The 23,507-nt window shown below is 46.8% G+C and overlaps 1 protein-coding gene across 1 annotated transcript in view; it reads right to left on the bottom strand.

Annotated features, from left to right (window-relative positions):
* The window catches only part of LOC309344221 (papilin-like), a gene marked incomplete at its 5' end in the record, with an annotated part of 40,522 nt that extends 18,019 nt beyond the window's left edge, over positions 1–22,503 (bottom strand). The window contains 10 exons of the mRNA XM_081866473.1: positions 776–943; positions 5,403–5,570; positions 7,671–7,838; positions 9,795–9,962; positions 11,260–11,427; positions 13,868–14,035; positions 16,070–16,213; positions 18,743–18,883; positions 20,547–20,681; positions 22,404–22,503. Of these exons, the coding sequence (XP_081722599.1) occupies positions 776–943; positions 5,403–5,570; positions 7,671–7,838; positions 9,795–9,962; positions 11,260–11,427; positions 13,868–14,035; positions 16,070–16,213; positions 18,743–18,883; positions 20,547–20,681; positions 22,404–22,503 (1,528 nt within the window). The remainder of the gene's footprint in view (positions 1–775; positions 944–5,402; positions 5,571–7,670; positions 7,839–9,794; positions 9,963–11,259; positions 11,428–13,867; positions 14,036–16,069; positions 16,214–18,742; positions 18,884–20,546; positions 20,682–22,403) is intronic.
* Between the last annotated feature and the right edge of the window lie 1,004 nt (positions 22,504–23,507).

Below are 23,507 nucleotides of genomic sequence, written 5' to 3'. Positions count from 1 at the left end.
TGTTGAAGGGAAGGAGGGAAGTCAGTGCTTGGCAGAGTGTTGGGAAAGAATGTGGGTAAATGACTGCTGAATATCATTATACTTTGTTTGTTGGTATTAAATAAAAAACCAATAAAAAGCATTAAAAAAGAAAAGAAAAGAGGAGCCCCTGGCCTAATCCAGAAGGCCTCTTCTCATGTTCCTAGGATGCTCACGCTCACACTGGTGCCGCCACCAACCCCACCCTATTATTCTGCTTTTAAATCATTTTAACAGATTTTAGTACTGTTATCTGCTCTTGCTGTAACCCAGGCCTGAGACCTTAGAATGAGAAGGACTTAAGAAATTAAAGTAAAAGCAACAAAAGCAGAAATAACAGCGGCAATGATAAGGTGGTCTGCCCCGAGCTCATTTAAAGTAGGAAACCAAAATATTTCCTTTTGTGAAATGCTAAGTGGGGTGCGCATTCTGGGCAAGGACTGCAGATTTCCAGGGCTGCCCCAGGAGGCTGGCTGTGCATTGATGCAGCTTGTATCACCAGCAAATGTCATAGTATCATAGGATCTCAGAGCTGTAGGGTTGTAAAGGACCTCCGAGGGTCATCTAGTCCAACACCCCCTGCAATGCAGGACTCACAGCTAAAGAGCCCCTGACCGATGACTACCTGTCCACTGCACAATGCTCCCCACTTTGTCAATAATAATAATAATAATAATAATAATAATAATAATAATAATAATAATAATTTATTATTTATCCCCCACCCATCTCCTCTGCTCCCCTTCCTTGGTCTGACCTGGGTTGCGGCATCTCCAAATGCATTCCATCTGGGTCTCAAACTGGTTGTCGTTCCCTCCGCAGCCTCCGTAAATAAACACCTCGCAAGTCTTGTTTCGTGGGTTGTAATAGAATTTGGGGAAGAGGGCCAAGCAGGGGCCAGAATCCACAGGGAGCTTGCAGATATCTGTGGGTGCAGAACAGAGAGGGGGGACAAAACAGAGGGACTCTCAGGCATCCCCACGGCAATGAACTGGTTCCAAAAGCCAAATCCTGCACATTGCAGAAGTGAGCGTGCCTGGGATGTGTGGCGCACTCTGGAGCGATAATCTCTGTTCCCCCACTGACTCAACAAATTTGGCAAGCTGGCGTTTCTATACCACTTGGAAAGAGAGGGGCTTTTCGGTTGCCCCCAATGAAGTTAAAGGAACCACCAAACAACAGGGAGTATTTACAGCTAGAGAGAGACAGTGTGGCACAGTGGTTAGAGTGGTTAGACTAAGACCTGGGAGACACCAGCCCTCAAATCTCCACTCAGCCATGAAGCTCACTGTTAAACATCTTTAAAAAAAGAAGAAGAAGAAGCTCACTGTTAAACAAAAATCTCCAAATGGGTCCGAACTTCAATGTCTCAAACTCCTGGTAGAGGACAAGGATCTGGAGACTACGCTCAGGGTGGCCAAATTCTGTGTGACTGCCATAAAACTTAGGGAACAAGCTGTACTACCAAAATGATTAAGGTTTAAAATGATAATTTTTGGTTATATCTTACTGATCAAGAGTTATTATATATATATATATATATATATATATATATATATATATATATATGCTTTCGTAGATTTTCACGGGTACAGGAATGCAGGTTTTGGTGTCCTCGGGTGTCTTCCCGTGTAAAAGTTGGGGTGTCTAGGCGACGAGGACACCAAAACCTGCATATATATATATATACCCGACACCCGAGGACACCAAAACCTGCATATATATATATGCAGGTTTTGGTGTCCTCGGGTGTCTTCCCGTGTAAAAGTTGGGGTGTCTAGGCGACGTTTCGACGAGGTCTCACTCATCATCTTCAGGCTGGTGCTTTCGGCTTCTTGTTACTGGAACAGAGCAGGATCTCAGTGTTTGAGTTCCTATAAATACTGTAGAGGGGGTGTGGTGTATAGCCTCCAATGTTCTGGGCAGAGAGGAAGTTCCCAGGCTAGTGTGCCTTTTCTTCTTTTGTTCCTTAATTACTTGAGAGATATCTTGAGTGATTTCTTGAGTGATATCCTGAGTACCACTTAGGTGGGTCATTAGGTGTGGATTAGTTGTTAAAGTCTTTGTGTCTTGACCTCTTGAACTTTGTGAAGAGTTTTCCTGAGAAGATGGCTGTACTGTACTTAGTTGTGCTCTGGCTTGGCTTCGTGTATAGGGGCGAGCTGTCTACCTACTAGACCAAACCAACAAAGATCTACTCACTCTTCACCTCAAACTCTGTAACAAAATCCACCCTGCACTCTGGGACAAATGCAAACAACTAGCCGTCTGGAGAGCTGAAACGGAGACCTCACATAAGACAGACACACACACCAACAAACTCCACAAACTAGAGAAACGCCAGAAGCCCAGCCACCCTCCACAGCAACCCATGAAACAAACAGTACATAACATATCAGACAGGATCCTCACCACAACTGAAACCAAAGTACTCTCCAAAGGTTTCAACTTTGCAGTCGCCCCGAGACGCATCCCCACGGAAAACATCATATGCGGAGTCGAAGCTAGCCTAACCAAAATCAACCCAGATGAAGCCAATAAAATCAGACTTGAAGTCACCAACATCCTCTGCTCCAGCAAACCACCCAGAAGCAATTTACACAAAGAAGAACAGAAAGCACTCACCAACCTGAGGAAAGACAACAACATAATCATTCTCCCAGCAGACAAAGGTAATGCCACAGTGGTGATGAACACATCGGACTACCAAGCAAAACTATCAAATCTACTCCAAGATCCTGCCTACAAACCTATAAAAACAGATCCCACCACCTACCTGGAAAAAACCACCAAATCCAAAATAAAAGCCTCTCCTATCAGTGAAGAAATCCAGCTAAGAATCATCCCCAGAGAAAAATCATCCAGATGCCCCAAACTCTACGGCCTCCCCAAGATACACAAAGAAGGAACACCACTCAGACCAATAGTCAGCTCCATAGGCTCACCTCTACAAAATCTCGCTAAATTTCTCGCCAAGCAACTTCAGCCCTATGCAGAATCCATCTCTTCACACGTACCAAACTCCTTCCAGTTCATAGAAACAATAAAGAAGCAAAACCTACATCCTAATGACCTACTTGTGAGCTTCGATGTTGTATCTCTCTTCACACAAGTGCCCATTAATGAAGCCTTGACAGCTATTCAAAACAAATACAATCCCCCCGAATACATCTTGGACCTGACCAACCACTGCCTAACCAACACGTACTTCATCCACAATGGACAAAGATACAAACAGATAGAAGGAGCACCTATGGGATCACCCCTCTCACCGGTCATCGCAAACCTGTACATGGAACACTTTGAAACCAATGCTTTAGACAAGTCAGAACACAAACCCAAACTTTGGCTCAGATATGTTGACGACACCTTTGTAATTTGGCCACACGGGAAGGAAAAACTGGATAGCTTCCTCACACATCTCAACAACTTACACCCCAAAATACAATTCACTATGGAAATAGAAGCCAACAACCAACTTCCCTTCCTTGACGTCCTAATCTACAAAAAACCTGATGGCTCCCTAGGACACACTATCTACCGGAAAAAAACACACACCAACCGCTACTTACATGCACAATCACACCACCACCCTGCACAAATAAACTCCGTAGCCAAGACTCTCATCTCCAGAACCAAACGCCTGGCTGACAAAGACCACTTGACAACTGAGTTACAGAATCTCTCAAACGTGTTAATTGCCAATGGATACCAGCAAAACAGGATTACGAAGCTAATCCAAAAGGAAACACCCCCCAAAAACCAAGACACAGAAGAAAACAATGGCATGGCCCTCCTTCCTTATATCAAGGGCACTACAGATAAAATTAGCAAAATCCTCCATAAACACAATATCAAAACAGCCTTTTGCACCAACCAAAAAATAGCCAATATCCTCAGAAACCCCAAGGATAAAATCCAGTTGGAAAACCAAGGGATCTATGAAATACCCTGCAAAGTCTGCCCAGCCACGTACATTGGACAAACAAACAGACGAATAAATGCACGTATCGCAGAACACAAGAATGCCGTCAAAAAAGAAGAAAAAACTTCCTCTCTTTTCCAACACATGAAAGAAACAGGACACGAAATTAATTTTGCAGATTCCAAATTGCTCTTTAACACGGAACATCACCACAAGAGAATAATCATGGAAGCCATCGAGATAGAGAAACACCCTCACAACATGAACAAGCGTGACGACACATCCCGCTTGCCAGACATCTGGAAATTAGCCCTCCCCACAAAAACTGACACCAGATCCAGAGGCACACAGAACGCCAACACCAATCAACCACACCAGACCCAAACCCAGACCCTCTCCACAGATGAATTACAGACACCATCCAGTAGCCAATCCATGGTGGCACCTCCGGATGCTGCACCCCCCTGCAATCCCTACACAGATCTGGCTGACACAAGCCACAAAACCACAGCTCGCCCCTATACACGAAGCCAAGCCAGAGCACAACTAAGTACAGTACAGCCATCTTCTCATGAAAACTCTTCACAAAGTTCAAGAGGTCAAGACACAAAGACTTTAGCAACTAATCCACACCTAATGACCCACCTAAGTGGTACTCAGGATATCACTCAAGAAATCACTCAAGATATCTCTCAAGCAATTAAGGAACAAAAGAAGAAAAGGCACACTAGCCTGGGAACTTCCTCTCTGCCCAGAACATTGGAGGCTATACACCACACCCCCTCTACAGTATTTATAGGAACTCAAACACTGAGATCCTGCTCTGTTCCAGTAACAAGAAGCCGAAAGCACCAGCCTGAAGATGACGAGTGAGACCTCGTCGAAACGTCGCCTAGACACCCCAACTTTTACACGGGAAGACACCCGAGGACACCAAAACCTGCATTCCTGTACCCGTGAAAATCTACGAAAGCATATATATATATATATATATATTTTAATTGCCACTACAGCTGAATTGTCTCTGTTGTACTCAATTGCAATTCAATGTCTCCCTGTTGTGTTTTATGATTTTCCTGATATTGTAAGTGACCCGGAACTGGTCTGTGCCTGTAATAATAAAATTCATTCATTCACCGGGCCAGTCACTGCCTCTCAGCCCAGAGGGTTGTTGTGGGGCTTGAATGAGGAAGGGGGAGAAACTTGAGCTCCTTTTTCTCCAAGGGAAGGGTGTGAATGCAATTAGTAATGTATTAAGCCAAGAAAGGCCCTAAAGCACTGGTAAGTATTTGCACCACTGTGACATCTGTTTATTTTGAGCATTCACATATTGCTCTTGGGGTATTCATTTAAAAGCAAACAGTGTTGCACCAGCAAAAATCAACCCAGTAAGACAGAAGTTGCCCCCTAAGAAGGTACGGGGCTAGAAGGTAGGGAAACGACCCCCAAGTCTGCCCACCTTTGCTCCCGCAGGTGTCCAGGCATTCCTCCGTGGTAGCAAACCGGTTGGCGTTGCCCTGGCAGCCTCCGTAGGGAAAGGGCAAGCAGGTCTCCTTCGACGGAGAGTAGTGGTACATGAGGGAGTAATCGAGACACGGACCCGAATCCCGGGGCAGCACGCAGATATCTGCCAGCAGAGAGCCGAGAGGAGGAGTCAGCAGTCTCCCCCTTCCCTTCATAAGAACATAATGTCAGCCTGCTGTGGTGGTCACATGGGATTACAATGAGGAATTATGAAAATACGGAGCAAGCCTTTGTGTCTGCAATGAAAGCATGGCGTTGACTGGGCTTGAGTCATTGACAATAATTTCTGATCAAATCCCACAAGCCTCTGCATCTCTGCCCATTTTCTCTACTGCCCATTTCTCTATGCCTGACAGGCACGTATAAGCATTCTGAAACACAGACTGGTTGCTTCACCAGGCATCCTGGGCCGTAAAGATAATAGATAGCTTTGATGTACCTTTCCTTGATTTTGTTAATTCTTAGGGCCAGGAAATAGAGTTTCACACAGGAGGTGATAAAGATGCCTAATCTTTCCTTGCCATCCTTCCTCTCATGTTTACTGCTTGTTTATGACCTCCGGGGTTGCTGAATGCATTCCTCCTTTAGTCCTGTTTTATTTACCCCAGAATGTATGCATGCTCAAATTAGCTCTTTGTAGTTTTAACTTTGTCCCCACTGGGTTTTTCTTGAAATGCTCAGAGGAAATCTGATTGGTTCTTATGAACACTGTGTAAAGGGTTCTTTTGTTAATAAAACGGCCTGGACAAGGGAGTGGCAATACACACTTCCTCCCAGAGTCTTGCCGGCCAAGCCTCGTGTTTTGTTTTATCAGGGTCCAGTCCTTTCCTTTGGCTTCAGAACGCAACAGCCCACTGGATCAGGCCAATGGGGGCCTATCTAGGCCAGCACCTTCTTCTCCCAGTGGCCAACCAGATGCCCCTTATGGGAAACCCACAAGCAGGGTCCGAGCACAAGACCAACTCTCTCCTCCTGTGGTTTCCAGCCACTGTCATTCAGAAGCATCGCTGCCTCCGACTGTGGAGGGCAGAACAGAGCCATTGTGGCTAATATCTATCCATAGCCCTCTCCTCTTCCACAAATTTGTCCCATCCTCTTTTAACGCCACCTATGTTGGTGGCCATCACTGCCTCCTGTGGGATCCTTTGCTGAAGAGGCTCTTCGATCTTTCAGACAAGTCTGAACTTAATTCTCTCCCCTTAGGCAAAGATCCCATGACGACCTGGCTGGTAGCCAGATTCTGCACCCAGATTTGTAGGCACAGATCATCCTCTAGAATAAAATAGCTTACTAGGGAAATGCTGAAGTCGTTGTTTGGGGTGCCTCAGGGTCAATTTTTATGGTAGCCCAAATCTCAGTTGTAGGGGTGTATGTATATATCTCAATTTTAACTCATGAACAATTGCTGCAATCTGCTCCGATTGTATATTTTATCTTTATGAATGCTGTTTTTATTGTGTTATGTTATGTGAGTCTTTGACCGTAGTAAATTATCTATCTCACCTTGCCATTGTAACCTACTCTGTCCATCCCCCAAGATGATCAAGGCAAAGTGAATGATATGCCTCCTGTGGCAGGGAGTTCCACTGTTTAACTGTGCACTGCTTGAAGAAGGAGACATTTGGAGTTTAATGGAACAGGCTACTTTGGGGCTATTACAGTGCTGCTGATTGTACGCATTGTTGTGCTTAATGAATACAAAGAATGTAAGAAAAGCCTGCTGGATAAGGCCAATGGCCCATCTCATCCAGCCTCCTGTTCTCCCAGTGGCCAGCCAGTTGCCCATTATGGGAAACCAACAAGCAAGATTCGAGCCCAAGAGCAACACTCTTCCCTCCTGTGGTTTCCTGGAACTGGGTTCCTCTAACCATGGAGGCAGAGCAGAGCCATCAGGTCTAGCGGCCGTCAATAGCCGTCACCTCCTGATTCGTTTGTTTTAATATGGTGTGCCTCCCCCCCTTTTCTGGAAGTACCAGAACGGGTTATTTCTGGGTTTTGGTGCTTGCGCATGTGCAGAAGCACTAAATTGCACTTTGCACATGCGCAGAAGTGCCGAATCGCAACCCGTGCGTGAGCAGATGCAGTGTTGCGGGTTGCGAACGCTGCGGGTTGCGAATGTGCTTCCCGCACAGATCACGTTCACAACCTGAGTCTCCACTGTACAATGACGATGACAGCTGCATTGGCAGGAGTCCCTCCTTACCCGGGTTCCGGCACTGCTGTTGGCATCCCTCCAGAGTCTCGAACCTGTTGAGGTTTCCCCCGCAGCCTCCGTAAACAAAGGGAAGGCAGGACTGGTTGCGGTGGTTATAGTAGAACATGGGGATGTAGGCATCACAGGGACCGGGGTCTGCCGGGAGCTTGCAGATCTCTGCCGTCGCAGAAGAAACAAAGGCTCATCAGAACAAAGGCACCATGGGAACTGTGAAAGAGTGTCCGCGACCAGGGGAAAGAGACAGTGGAAGAGGACTGGAAGAAATTTAAAATATATCTTAAAAATTGTTGTAAAATTGAGGAATGTTAAGATGTCAAGGGGTAAGAAGTAGAGAATTACAGCTGTAACTAACAAGTTTATGGAAACGTTATGAAAGGGAACTAATAGACAAACTGACTAAAGGGTTGCTAAAGAATTTCAAAATAAGGATGCAGCGAAAGGGAGGTATGGGGAAGTCGGAGGAAAGAAGGTGTATGAAAATAAGATTATGAAATTATACATGTTTAAATGTTTTGTATGTTTTTGTCTTGTGTTTTGTTTGTTTTTATTATGTGTTTGAAAAATGAATAATTTTTTTTTTTTTTTAAAAAGAGAGTGTCATGCCCACCCCTCTTAAAAGAGCTGCCCCAGTTGAGTCTAAAGGTCAAGGGACCCCTGACCATTAGGTCCAGTCGCAGACGACTCTGGGGTTGCGGCGCTCCTCTCGCTTTACTGGCCGAGGGAGCCGGGGTACAGCTTCCAGGTCATGTGGCCAGCATGACTAAGCCGCTTCTGGTGAACCAGAGCAGCGCACGGAAACGCCGTTTACCTTCCCGCCGGAGTGGTACCTATTTATCTACTTGCACTTTGACATGCTTTCGAACTGCTAGGTGGGCAGGAGCAGGGACGGAGCAATGGGAGCTCACTCCGTCGTGGGGATTCGAACCGCCAACCTCCTGATTGGCAAGCCCTAGGCTCTGTGGTTTAACCCACAGCGCCACCCGCGTTGGGTCTAGTCGATGGTAAATGGATCAACAGGAATATGCAAGTTTCTTGCATAGTCCCCCCCCCCCAGAATTGCATCATAGAATTGTAGAGTTGGAAGGGACCCTTTGATTGGAGGTCTTTCAGCAGAGGTTGCGGGGGGTGGAGTGCATCTGTCAGTGATCCTTTAGCAATAATTCATTGATTGGGCATCTAGATGACCCTTGGGATCCCTTCCCACTCTGCCAATTCTATGATTCAATTCTAGGATCATAACCATCGTTATATTCATTTGTACCCCACCTCCCCCCAGATGGAGGCTCAAGGCAGTCTACAGATGAAATAGAAATTGCTAAAAACATGGACTTCCGGTTTGCTCCGGCCATCGGCAAGAAGCATGGAAGAATGGAGTAAATTTATGGACTACCGTATATAAGTGAGAACTGTAGAAATTTGAAGACGTTAGCAGGGCTGAAATAAATCTTATGACATGGACTAGATATTACTAAGGAACTGTAGATTAGAGACTGGAATAAGAAAACCTGCTGAAGGGAGGGAGGGAAGTCAATGCTCAGAAGAGCGGAAAGAAAGATAGATGTAAAAGGATATGAATTATCAGTGTATTTTGTTTGTGTATATGAAATGAAAACCTAATAAAAAGCATATTAAAAAAGAGAGAAATTGTTAAAAACAAAGACGGGAATCATTAAAAAGCAAATCAGCACGAATTAGAATTATCTAGCCATGATCTATTAAAACACGCAGATAATTGCAATAAAAACAGCACAGCACCAGCCCTTTCCTTAAAGATAGTCAGTTCCCAAAAGCCCGTGGGAACAAGGACAGCAAGATGGGAGCCAACCAGCTTCTTGAGGCAGGGATTTCCAAAGTTGCCTGGGAGCAAATACAACAGAGAAGGCCCTCTCCCACATCCCCACCAATTATGCCTGTGCAGGTGCTGAGAATGGTCTCCCCCAAAGATCTCAGAGGCTGGGCAGGTTTGTATGGCAAGGAGAGAGTCTTTCAGATCGCCTGGGAGTCCCTCCCCGCTCTGCAGTTTGATGAGTCCCTCTCCTTAACTCCACGGCAGCAAGGCTCCCCTTTGACAGCCAAGCCTTGCCGGTGGCTGCTTCTCCCTCGGGGTCTCACCAGGGTACAGGCAGGTGCTCCGGCATTGCTCCAGTGTCCGGAACCGGTTCTCGTTGCCATCGCAGCCGTGGTAGGTGAAGCGCTCGCAGGTTTTGTTGGCGTAGTTGTAGTAGTAGCTGAGCTTGTGGTTATTGCAGCTGCCGCTGTCCTCTGGGAGCTTGCAGATATCTGGGGAACAGGAGAGAAGAGGGGAGGAGCTAGGAGGGACGGTACTGAGGATCCTGGGTTTTATCCCCACCATCTCCAGCCGAAATGTTACAGTTCTGACTGCAAGCCGGATACCCCTCTGGGGTTCTGTTGACACAGAGACCCAGGCGTTTCCTAAAACTGGCACTTGATGGAGCCATAGAAAGCCATGGAATATTATTCAAGTTGTGGTGATTCAGGCAATAAAAATGACAAGGGTATGTAGTAACTCCTCTAGGAAGAAAAGTTGCAGCGTTTGGCATGCTACAACAGCGGCAAGAGTCTTGATAGCACAAGGATGGAAGAACGAGGAAATCCCAACGAAAGAACAGCGGCAAGAAAAACTGATGATTTACGCAGAGCTGGCGAAATTGACCTACAAATTGAGAGACAAGGACAACTGTGCGTTTAAGGAAGGATGGGAGCTTTTTACAAATTAACTAAAAAGACAACAAAATGAACTGGACTCCTTGGCAGGTTTTGAATACACATACAAAAATTTATTGGTTGATAACAGGGGAGATACCTGCAGATTATGTAAGGATATGTACAATTTCATAACATGCAGAGAATAATATGTGCTGAGAAATCAGAGAGAGGAGCTGAGGGAAGTCTCGGGGGGAGGGTTAGAGGGGGGAAGGGGGGAAATAATGAATATATGTTTTGATAATTTGTTATGTTGAAATTGTTAATAAAAATGTTTTTTTAAAAGAAAAGTTGCAGCATTTGGGACTTTTCAGTTTGGAGAAAAGAAGTGATGTAATAGATCGGTCCAATGTGGGGCTCGAGACCTTTGGCAACATTTGACAGCCACCCAGCCTTTGCACCATCATCCCAAAGCCAGGTAAGTTTGGGAAGGAGACACGAGGCTCTGGCAGGATCCTGGCATCTCCCCTCCTTCTTCCCAAAGCCTAGTTAGTGCTTAGGCAGCTTTGGGAAGGAAGAGGGAGGGCTCTAGGACTCTGCCAGAGCCTGCGTCTCCTTCCCAAAGTCCAGCACCCTAGGAAGGCTGGAGGGGAGGCATTAATTTTTGGCTTTCCTCGCCCTCAACCTGTGTGACAAGGGAGTGTGCAGCCTGCGGTTTCCGTGTCCAAGTACACTTGCAGCCCACTTCGTATGGACTTGTGGACATGCAATGAAGCCAGATCTTGGAAGAGTCAGGGCAGATAAATGAAAGTCCTTCTTCACCCAGTGCATAGTTCTACAGTTTAGCGCCCTCACACAGGAAGCGGTACCTGCATCTCCCTCTCGTTTCCATCTGCCTGCATCTCCCTCTCACCTGGGTTTCTGCAGGTCCAAAGACACTGCTCCTGAGTGGAGAACCGGTTGCCGTTTCCTTCGCAGCCACCATAAATGAACATCTGACAAGTCCTGTTGCTGGGTGAGTAGTAGAACATGGGCTGGTAGCTTTTGCAACGACCTGGGTCCATGGGGAGGCTGCAGATATCTGCCACCAGAAACCAAAGAGGCATCAGAGGAGGGCATTTCAAGAGAGTGGGGTGGGGAAACTGCGGGCGGGTGGGGGTCTGGGGAGGAGACTTCACGACTGAACGGCAATGTCACTACCCGGAATTTCAGCGAGTGGAAGAGTATCAGCTTGTGAGAAGAGGTTCTGTGAGATCCAGGAGGGGGAAAAGTGGGGCAGGTGGCTCCTGAGATCATAGAATCATAGAGCTGGAAAGGAACCCTGAGGTTCATCTAGTCCAACCCCCTAAAATGCAAGAATCTCAATTAAAATCACTGGCTGGAGAATGGTTTTCTACAGTTGTTTTAGCTATTTGAAGGTTGCTAATAAGGGGTCCAGATCTCTCCCACCCAAGGATGCACTGTTCTCATCACAATTAATTTAAAAATAGCTTCGAAAACCCCTCCTCTGCTTGGTCTCTAGCACTGACGAAGCTTGCAAACAATTACATATGTTGAATTTTGATTGGCCTAATATGAGTTTAGGATGGCTTAGGAACTGCTATACTTACTCCCCTTGCTTTCTCCACTGTGCTTTGAAATGAACTACCCAGAGATTTTATGATGAAGGGCAGTATATAAAATTAATAAGTAAAATAAATAAAGTATCCATGACAGATGGCCACCCAACCTCTGCTTAGAAACTTCCAATGTTTAAGAGTCCTCCACCTTCTGAGGGATTCCTTCCTGATGTTTGGTTGGAATCTCCTTCCTTGTAACTCGAATCCATTGGTTCAGGTCAGGGGCAGAGGAAGGGGGGTGCGGGGGGTGCTGTCTGCCCCAGGTGTCCCCACTGAGGGGGGTGACAAAATGCTGGCTAGCACTCACCACGGGGCCTGCAGTGCGCCCGAGCCACACGTCTCTCCTGGGAGTGGCAAGGTGGCTTGGGCGTGCGCAGGCTCCCTGCTGCCCCAAATGGTCTGCCCACCACCTCCCCCTCACCTGTAGGGCGGCTGAGTTGGAGGCGGCAGGCAGACTCCTCGGAGGCCCTGCAGAGTACCCTGCCCTGGCTGGCTTCGCCCCTGCGCACAGGTGACGCACGCTGCCCCAGGCGCCCAATTGGCTTGCTCCACTGCTGGTTCAGGTCCTCCAGTCTGGAGCAGCAGAAAACAAGCTTGCTCCATCTTCCAGGTATGTGAAGATGGCTTTCATATCACCTCTCCGTGATGCAGGACTAAGGAGGAAACTGGCCATTTTTTATTTTGTTTCCATTTTCATGGGAAATCTCTGACATCCCTCAGTGCAAGGCGCTAACCCGCCTTCCCTTTGTGCAAGGAGCAAAGTGATGTGGCCTTGTGGCCTTGGAAACCCAGGTACTCTCCGAAACTCACCCTGGATATAGGATTGCAACCAGTGTAAACCAGTACCTCCAATATCCACCCCATTAATTCGGCTCAGAAAGATGCCACGGTCAATGGAATTAAAAGCTGCTGAGAGATGAAGGAACACCTAGATGGCCACCCCCTTCCTTCCCCCGTCCTTCTTCCAAGAAGGCTGAACAGGGCCAGTTCAGCCCCATAACCAGGCCTGAACCCAGACAGAGATGAGCCAAGATGACCTGTTTCATCTAAGAGTACTTGCAATTCTTGCTCTGACTGCAACTCTCTTGACCACTTTCCATAAAATTTGCAACCAGGTGATGGTTGTCACCAGCCAGTGGGTCTGATTCTTTCCAATCAGAATGAATGCTCAGTAAACCAGACCGTTGCATGACCTCCGTGGGAATTTTGTGCAGATAGATAATTCGCTTCTCCTGATTCATTCATTGCCAAATAATTCATTCATTACTGATTCGCACTGAGGCTGTTAATATTGTGCATATGGAAGCAAATGGGATGAATACAAGCAAACTCTTCTTGAAATAAAAAATACTCCAGTCCAAAAATATGGTTCAAAAGCTTTACTTCAGAACTTAACTCCAAAACAAACTTAGAACAATAAAGTTACACTCAGATAGATGCATGATATCTTATGCCGATCTCAACAGGTAAAATATCTTAGATTATGAATATCTTCCATCCAGAGCTGAAATCAAAGCTCTGCCTCTCTTGCAAACAACCTCCATCATTAGCCTGAGACTGTTTTCCTAGAGTGAGAGAAGTTCTTTCTCTTCAGTGGCTTCAGAACAAAGACTAGCACACCCAAAACTGAGACCTACAGATTAAAATACGCATAGGCTGGCAATTGCATCATTTTCATGTGATTTATGTTAAATACCAATCTCACTTAATCATTAGCCGTTAGGCTCTCTACTTAGCGTCAATGGAATTTTCCATGCCTTGCTACACAGTATACATACAGACACATTACAGAGTCATTTTCCATTTCAGTGTACAATTAAACAATTATACTTAACAATTCACCCATCCATCCGTTCCCGATCTGCAAACCAACCTTCTAACAGAGCTCGACATCTCACCTACCAACTTCCCCACAGACGTCCATGCAATCCTTCCTGGTGTAGAAGCGATTGGAGTTCCCTTTGCAGCCGCTGTACTTGAACCTCCTGCACCTCTTGGTGTGGGTGTCGTAGTAGAAGTAGTCCAAGGACAACCTGCAGGAGCCAGGATCCCTGGGGAGGTTGCAGAGATCTGCCGGAAAACAGAAGGGCGCGGAAGAGGAAGCAGGGCAGGTTGAAATAATGGGAGACCACCATCTTGACCTCAGAGAGGAATGAACCAAGCATGATCATCATCATGATAACAAAAATTTATTATTTATACTCCGCCCATCTGGCTGGGCTTCCCCTGCCACTCTGGGCGGCTTCCAACAAAATATTAAAATACCGTAATACATCAAACATTAATAGCTTCCCTAAAGAGGGCTGCCTTCAGATGTCTTCTAAAAGTCTGGTAGTTGTTCTTCTCTTTGACATTTGGTGGGAGGGCGCTCCACAGGGCGGGTGGCACCACTGAGAAGGCCCTTTGCCTGGTTCCCTGTAACTTGGCTTCTCGCAGCGAGGGAACCGCCAGAAGGCCCTCGGCGCTGGACCTCAGTGTCCGGGCAGAACGATGGAGCCCTGTGGCTTCATCAGAACTGACAGGGATCCTAATTTGGTTTGTGAGGCTGTTCCCTTCCCCCAACAAGCCAAGCCCACGTGCCCCACAGGTAGGTGATACCAGGTGTAGGGCAGGTAAAGATGCCTTAAAATGTGCTCTGAAACAGTCCTCGGAGGGGCTTGGATTGGGCCCCTTTTATTGATTTACTTATTCCTTAAAATTTATACACTGCTTGATTGTAAGAACAAACACACCTCAGTATGGTTTACAAAAAAAGAGAAAACGATATAACTATTGAAAAATCAACAGCAACTACTTGAGACATTCAAAAAGTTAAAGAGCAGTAGGCTAACAACAGATTAGACCTTTACCAACCTTCTAAACATCTGGGCAGATTTGCCTAAGAAACATTTTTAGCAGGTGCTGGAAAAGGTACCGTGAAGGCACTTGCCTGAGACCAAGAGGCAGGGAGTTCCATAGTGTAGCTGCTGCCACGAGTTCTTGTAAATGCAGATCAGGGAGCAGCACCTGTTCCACCACTTGAAGTGTGTTGTGGTTCTGGACTGTCAGGAGTTAACACTCCAGGAGCGTTCTTATCAACTGGGTGCACTGCTCGCAGGATCCGTGCTTTTTTCCTTTGATCTGTGCTCTGTGGGGGCTGAGCTCTCTCTGGAGAGCAGGTCTGTCTGAGAATGTGAGCAAGCTCATTTCGGTTTTTGTTAAGAGGCAGAAAGTTGCGAACATGCAGCTAGATTCTGTAGGTTTTCTTTTCTGTTTTGAATGCTTCTAAACAAAGAGTTTTAGATTAGAAGCACTGGTGTCGAGCTGAGTTATTGAGGACACCACGTCGACACAGACAAGCCATTTTATGCTGCGTGTGAACTCTGCTATTATCTGGCAACCGAGGACAGTGGCAGCGTGCGGAGTGGAAGAGTGTGGGCGCCATTGGAAGTTTGTTGGAGTGGCAATAAACCAAATTTATTGCAGGGCCGTTGCAGCAGACTCTGTGGGTCAAAAGATATACGACCCAACAAACTTTAACAAAGTGGTTGGGTGGGCATATTTGGGGTAAGGCAATCTTGTAGTAAACTGGTCCCAAGCCCTTAAATTGGGCATCAGATGCAATGTTCCCCACCAGGGCGGATTCTGCTCAGTAGCTTCCAATCAGAGCTCCCAAGCCGAGTCGATCCCAGATGAAAGACAGGCTCAAAGTCAGTTCCCATCAGTGGATCAAGCTCTGCAAGGAATGTCTGCGCTCTGGAGTTTCCCACTGGGAACTGGGGAGTGTGGCCCATTCTGGCCAAAAGTGGACCTTGAAGACAATGCCAATTATTATTGTATAGTTGCTGTTGTGATTAATTAAATTTGTATACTGCCCGTTATCTGCATGTCTCAGGGTGGTTCACAAGTGTGTTCAGGACCCAGTGGAATCCACTATACTCCAGAGTATGGATCGTTTGAGATCCTGCTCTGCAGAGTAGCTGTGACTTGCACTTTGGTGCAAAGGAAACATGGGGAATGTCTGGCAACTGCCAGGTAGGCAGATGGGTTTTAAAAGGCAGAGAAAAAGCCCAGAGCAGATCACCATCTCCAGCTCAAGAGCTCTGCTGGTCCATTTCCCAGTACCTTTCTCAAGGTCGACACACTTGCGGCCACATCCCATGAAGCAGCATTTCTTTGTGTGGTCACATCCCCGGTCATCCTCGCATTCGTTAGGGCAAGAGGGAAACCGTCTCAGGGCATCTATCTTTGGGCACACGCCAGGATTTTCTGGGAAGAGAAGGGCTGGTCATTAAAATCACATCAAACCAAAACGCCCAGTAAAATAGATAAAATAATAATAATAATAATAATAATAATAATAATAATAATAATAATTGTGGGGTGCAGGTATCCAGAGTGTGGTGGTCAGGTGGGATCGCTATGAGGAATTATGAAATATGCATCAGCCCATGGTGTCCGCGATGAAAGGATTGTGTTGACTGGGTTTGATTCATTGACAATAGTTTCTGATCGAATCCCACAAGCCTCTTCGTCTCTGCCATTTGCTTTCTCTACACCTGACAGGCACATATAAGCATTCTAAAACACAGGCCAGTTACTTCATCAGGTCATAAAGATAGTAGGTAGCTTCTTTGATGTAGCTGTTAGTTTTGTTAATCTTAGGGCCAGGAAGAGAGTTCAGGAAGAGTGTTCACAAGGAGATGGTAAATACTGTTTACTGTTGTTTATGACCTCTGGAGTTTCCTAAAAGCATGCCCCTTCGCTTCCTCTTTTATTTACTCTGAACTACATATGCATGCTTAAGTAGGAAATAGTTTCTTTGTAGTTAAAATAATTTCTTCTGATCTGACTTTGTCCCATGTGGGGGTTTTGAAATGCTCAGAGGAAATCTGATTGGTTCTAACGAACACTGTGTGAAAAGTTCTTTTGTGAATAAAACGACCTGGCCGAGGAGTGGAGAGGAATTATTATATGCACTCCTCCCAGAGTCTTGCTGGTCAAGCCTCGTGTGTATTTTATTAATCAGAGTCCAATCCTTCCTTGCTTTGGGAACGCTACAGACAACAACAACAACAACAACAACAACAACAACAATGGCCTGTTCATCTGGGTGGGTTGCCCAAGCGGCTCTGTTGGATTAATGGGAAACACTTAAGCAGAATCTGAGCAGAAGAGCAACTCTTTTCCGTCCTGCAATTTCTAGCAACTGGCATTCAGAAACATTGCTGTTTCCAGCTGTGGTGGGCAGAGCAGAGCAGAGCCATCCTATCTAGCAGCCATTGATAGCTCTCTCCTCCTCCGTGAATCTGCCTAATCCAGTTGGTGGCCATCACTGCCTCCTGTGGGAGGGAGTTCCACAGTTTAACTCTGCACTGCATGAAGAAGGACTTTTCCCCTCTGTTCTGAATCTTCCGATGACGTCCCTCTTCCCTGGATGCCCACGAGTTTTAGTGCCATGAGAGATGGAGTGCGAAGGCAAACCTTGCACCAGACACGCAACAGTATGTCAAGGAGTGTTGCACCTGCTTTCCCTGACCTTTTGCCTTCCTGGCTAGGAAACAGGGTTTTCCCCCTGACCTTTTGTCCTCTCACAATTTGTTTGCTAGACATATCGCTTGGCTAGAGCATGATGGGGGATGCAGATGTAATCAAGTATCGGGGGGAACATTTGAGGGAAACACCTGCTGACATGTGTATTTGCTAACACTGGAAATGTGCTTAGATGGAAATGCATTAACTTCAGGGTGGTTTCACGACTGTTTCCATTTGTTGACTTCTGCTAATAAAAGGAGCCTCTGCAGAGCTATCCGGCAGCTTGCTTGGAGCATGCTTGACAGCGTGCTTCTGCATAGCTCACTTGCATTCAACTTCCTGTCGTCTCCGTTATTCCTACAATGGAGGAAAACTTTTCCTATTTACTCACTCCAGGCCATACTTAATTATATAAAACTTCAGTTCTGTGTCACCTCTTACGTTTTCACCAAGCTAAAGGTAAAGGTAAAGGGACCCCTGACCATTAGGTCCAGTCGTGACCGACTCTGGGGCTTATCTCACTTCACTGGCCAAGGGAGCCAGTGTATAGCTTCTGGGTCATGTGGCCAGCATGACTAACCCGCTTCTGGCAGTGCACAGAAACACCATTTACCTTCCCGCTGGAGTGGTACCTATTTATCTACTTGCACTTTGACTTGCTTTTGAACTGCTAGGTTGGCAGGAGCTGGGACCGAGCAACGGGAGCTCACCCCGTTGTGGGGATTCGAACCGCCGACCTACTGATCAGCAAATCCTAGGCTCTGTGGTTTAACCCACAGTGCCACCCATTTCCCTTTCTCCAAGCCTAAAAGCCCCAAATGCTGCAAGCTTTCTTCATTGGTGAGTCATAGAATCATAGAATAGAATCATAGAGTTGGAAGAGACCACAAGGGCCATCGAGTCCAACCCCCTGCCAAGCAGGAAACACCATCAGAGCACTCCTGACATATGGTTGTCAAGCCTCTGCTTAAAGACCTCCAAAGAAGGAGACTCCACCACACTCCTTGGCAGCAAATTCCACTGTCGATCGGCTCTGTCCCTATGATAATTGCAGTTACCCATTTCTGAACTCTTCCCAACTCTATCCTTTTTAAGGTAACGCAACCAGAAATGTACACACTATTCCAAATGCAGTTGCACCAAAGGTTTCTTTCGAGACAGTCATGCCATTCCTCCAGAGGACGCTTCCATCCCTTCTCCCAGCCCACCTATGAGTACCAGCAGGGTCTGCCCCTTCCTCCGGCTCTCCTGGCCCCCACTTACCTGGCTCTGCTTCAACACAGCTGGATAAACAGCCCCAGCGGCAGCATTTCTTCCCCCTGCCACACCTTTTGTCGTTGACACACCTGATGCCGCACATTGTAGGGGGGAAGGGGTTGGAGCTGGGGCAGTAGCCGGGATTCACTGAGGGGCAAGGAGAGGAAGCAGATTAGGCCATGAAGAATACATCCTTCCACAATGGTTAACTGAGGACTGTTTTTAATTTTTCATGGTTTTCACTGTATGGCTTTATATTGCTGTAAACCGCTTTGATGTATATTTTCATGACAAATAATAAAGCTAAGGCAAGGAGCCAAATATCTCCTCATTCAGTGGTCTTTAGTTCTGTGAACCACCCTGAGACCTCTGGGCAGTATATAAATTCTAATTCTAATTCCAACAATAAGAATAATAGTCTGCCCTCTTTCTGAAGAAATGCAGCACTCCCCATTTTTCTTCCCACCATCTGCTGCCACCTACAGAGGACTGTTTTCTAATGAGAAGTGGAAAAGAAGGAGCAAATAGCACAGTTGCCATCAGGAATGTGGCCCTCCAGACCTCTCTATCTGGCCCTTTGGACCCTCTCCAGGAAACCCCCTTCCCTGCACCTGCTTCACATACATCATTTTGTGGCAGGACAGGCATCCGTCCTTGACCTTTGACAACATCCCTGCAAGGGTATGTAGAAAAGGGAACTGTTCAAAAGGTAAATATTGTCTACACTGCTCACCTTTGTCTCTGGCCCCACCCACCCCTGGCATGTGGCCCCTGGAAGGCTGCCCAGAAGGGAATGCGCCCCACCCCCCGTTCCTGGAATCTGGAGACAGAGAGAGCTGTTTGCTCTGTGCTGGATCCAAAGATGTAATGAAGGAAGATCTCCTGGAAGTGTGTTAATGCTGTGACTCCTCCATCCTATGCTCAGGTTGAATACCTGTGCAAATCATAGGTGCCAACTCCCTGGGGCCCTGGGTGCCTGAGCACCCACAAAGTTCCCCATGAAGAGGTTGGGCACCCACAATTTGTTAGAATATTCCGTTCCACCTTAAAAGGAACAGTCATGATTGTTGTGTATCACATGCCTGTTTACACTCCAGCACAGTTTGCTGGGAACTTCCGTTTGTGTAGAGCTTTTGCTTATTCTGTCTTGCTTGGACATGAAAGGGAGAAGACATGTTTTTCCTTTGTCCTGATCTATGCTGAATAAACTGCTTGTAAATACACTTTACATATGCCTCTATCTGCCCTTCCGTTTCGAAGAGTTTGTTATCTCTGCTGGCTTGCGTGCTCAGCTTCTGAAAGGCTTCTGAAGCTCTGAGTCACAGTTTTGATGCAAAACTGAGGACTGGAGTTTGACCGGCTGCCGGCTGGTGGGCTGGAGTCAGCTGGGGGCCTGCCAATTGCCCCTGTTTCCTTGGACACATCCTACCACAAATTTCAGTGCCAGGGCCATGCACAGGGCATGGCACCCAGGGCCCCTGGGCCCCATGGTTGCGGGGCCAAGATGGCACTCCTGCTGCAAATTAAAGGCACCACAGTCTCTGCAAACCTTTGTTCCAGGGAAACAGAACCTGTGTAAATGCCTGGAGTCTCACTGGGTTGCTCGTAACAATACAAGATGGTGGGAACGCTCCCCCTGAATACTGGAATTCCCAAAGGCCAATTCCAGAAGGTGTCCAGGCACCACGCTATTAACGTGCACGGACAAAAACTCTGAAACATAGGGAAACTTTCCCCCTAATGAGTTCTCCGTAATTGTAAATACTGAAGCAATTTACAAGCTGAGAAGGGACAAGGGGAGAGGACTCACCATTGACAGGCAACACGCAGCTCCGCTGGCAGCCATATCTGCAACAAATCCGCTCTCCTGGGCAGTTGCTGTCTGTTCTGCACTCAGCACCACACTCCAGCTCTTGGTGATTCAAGTGGGTGGGGCATCTCATGGCTGGGAGAGAAAGAAACAGCGTCAGTGGAAAGACGGCTGGCGCTCCATGGGAGGCAGGGATGGGGGGAGGACAACTGACCAGCAGCGCAGGAGCCTGCACACAGACCCAGAAGGGAAAGTGGGGGACATACCAGTGGGTGCTGGGTGTTCCTCAGATGATGATGAACCTGTGGAGAAAGGAGAAATCTCCAAGGATTTGCCCTCAACACAGTTAAAGCAACAGCAGCCCGTACCAAGCCAAAGTTCTTCAGGCAACAGCAGTACCTGTGAAAAGAATCTAGGGGTCTTAGTGGACATGAGTCAAACTTAGCAAAGAAATGCTAATGCTATTCTAGGCTATAGTTATAGTTATAATTGGAGGGCAGCCATCTGATCTTATTTTGATTTTAATCTGATTTTACGCTGTGTTTCGGTCGATTGCTGAATTTTATGTCTTAAAAGCTGCCGAGACCACATTAACGATGGTCCTGAGAGACCTACATTGGCTCCCAGTACATTTCCAAGCACAATTCAAAGTGTTGGTGCTGACCTTTAAAGCCCTAAAGGGACTCGGTCCAGTATACCTGAAGGAGCGTCTCCACCCCCATCGTTCTGCCCGGACGCTGAGGTCCAGCGCCGAGGGCCTTCTGGCGGTTCCCTCATTGCGAGAAGCCAAGTTACAGGGAACCAGGCAGAGGGCCTTCTCATGTGTACTGCTGACACGCCAGGTGCCATCTTGAGAAGAGGCCCCAATAGCGGCACCCTTGGGAGTTTTAGTTTCCAATGCAAAAGGAGGGGGGAGCAGGGTCAGCGGAAAGACGTCTGGCGCTGCATGGGAGTCAGGGATGGGGGGAAGGGCAACTGACCGGTAGCGCAGGAGCCTGCACACAGACCCAGAAGGGAAAGTGGGGGACATACCAGGGGGTGCTGGGTGTTCCTCAGATGATGATGAACCTGTGGAGAAAGGAGAGATCTCCAAGGATTTGACCTCAACACAGCAGTACCTGTGAAAAGAATCTAGGGGTCTTAGTGGACATGAGTCAAACTTAACATGAGTCAACAGTTTAATGCAGCAGCACTAGAGGGAGGGGTTTCAGGTGGATTACGGGTGGCGGGGAGGGTTAACGCCCCTTCCTACACTCCTGTTCATGATCAGCTCCCCACCCCCACCTTCCAAATAACAGCGGCAGCAGCAACAACAACTGCTATTTGCATTTTGTTTTTGTTTTTTTTATTTTAATTTTTTATTGGAAATTTTATTTACAACATAACATAAACCCCTACCCCCCCAATACAGAAATCCACCCTCACTAAACGTGAACATAACATACAATAAGCATAACATACGACAATACAAACAACCCAATAAAATACTTCCTTTATCCTGTATCTGGCCTCCTTATTTACTTCTTATAAGCTGTTTCCTTTATGAATAATTATTAAGATTTTTCTAATTATAACTTAAATATCCGCAAAGTCTCCTGCAGACATTAATCGAAAAAAGTCCAGGTATGTATTTTAGGGCACTGTTTTGTGAAGTATTCTCTGCATTTCCCCCATGCTTTTCGAAATCCTTGTCTAGTGCGATCTCTAATTGCCTCTGTCAATCTAGCCAGTTCAACTAATCTAGCAGCTGAACTGCAATTTGCATTTTTCAACCCTGCAGATTAAGCACAAAGGTCCCAGCCAGGGCAACATCACACCTAGTTTTCAAGCACAGCTTCAGGGCTTTGCTCCACTCACCTCCCTGAGCTGAGGCAGGTGGCACCCTGGCCCAGAAGGCAAAGAGACCCACGAGGAGGAAGGTGCACTGGGTCGTCTTCTTCTTCTTCATCATCTCCATGGCACTTTGGCCGGCTCCAGCGTCTGTTTATTTTATACCTCCCATCAGAAAGATGGGAGGGGGGGAGGAAAGAGAGCACAGCGGCCAGAGCCAGCTCCACCCCTGCTGTGTTGCTGCAGATTCACACACCTGTACACCTGAGCTGCTTCACCTGCCAAGAGAGCCATTGGACGTGCACGGTGCCACACTCCAGTAAGGCGAAGAAACAACACCAGAGTGCAAACCTCATAGGAAAAAAATTCTTAGTAGCTCTATCCTTTTGTTTTTGAATAGATTTCTGGCTCTAAAAATAAAATTTACCAGGTTATGATCTAGAAACATGATCAGAGCTCGTACCGAGTGACCGTCTTGATATAAGTACTCTATGGCAACTATATCAGATGTTTTTACCACCCCTGGAAAAATGCCGTTTAAAATGGACAGAAGGTGCTTCATGCAATCCATCCCAGCACATGGGCCCAACGGCTTTGGATAATTGGCCAAAATGAGCTTTTGAGGAATGAGAACCAAGTTCCATCCTTTTTTTGGACACAAAGCTGTCCGATCCTGCGGCAAATTCCCGTCGATGTTTAGGGTCAGTGACTCGAAACCTCATAGAATTGTAGAGTTGGAAAGGTCCCCCAGGGATATCTAGTAATCGCAGCTAAAGAATCCCTGGAGGGTGACCACCTAACCTCTGCTGAAAATCTCCCAACCACCTTCTGAGGTTGTCTGCCCCACCGTTGAATAGCTCACAAAGTTCTTCCTGGTGTTTAGTTGGAATCCCCCTTCTTCTCTGATATATTTTGTCACCGAACCCTTCCTGTTCATTGTCAAACTGGAGGTGACAGAAACCCTAGATAGGTTCTCTAAAAGGATCTCTCTGTCCCTGTGTTTACACTTGCGAAATAATGTTTAAAACCCCTCTATTTTTATTGCACTCTGTAGGGCTGAGAGCTTCACCTTCCTCTGAAAGCTGGACTCCAAAAGTTCCTGAATGCTGAGCCACAGAGGGAAGATTCCAA

Source organism: Podarcis erhardii, assembly GCF_964252035.2.
Source record: "Podarcis erhardii genome assembly, chromosome: 6".
In the NCBI taxonomy this organism is placed as follows: Eukaryota; Metazoa; Chordata; class Lepidosauria; order Squamata; family Lacertidae; genus Podarcis; species Podarcis erhardii.
This window is presented reverse-complemented; position numbering and strand designations above follow the sequence as displayed.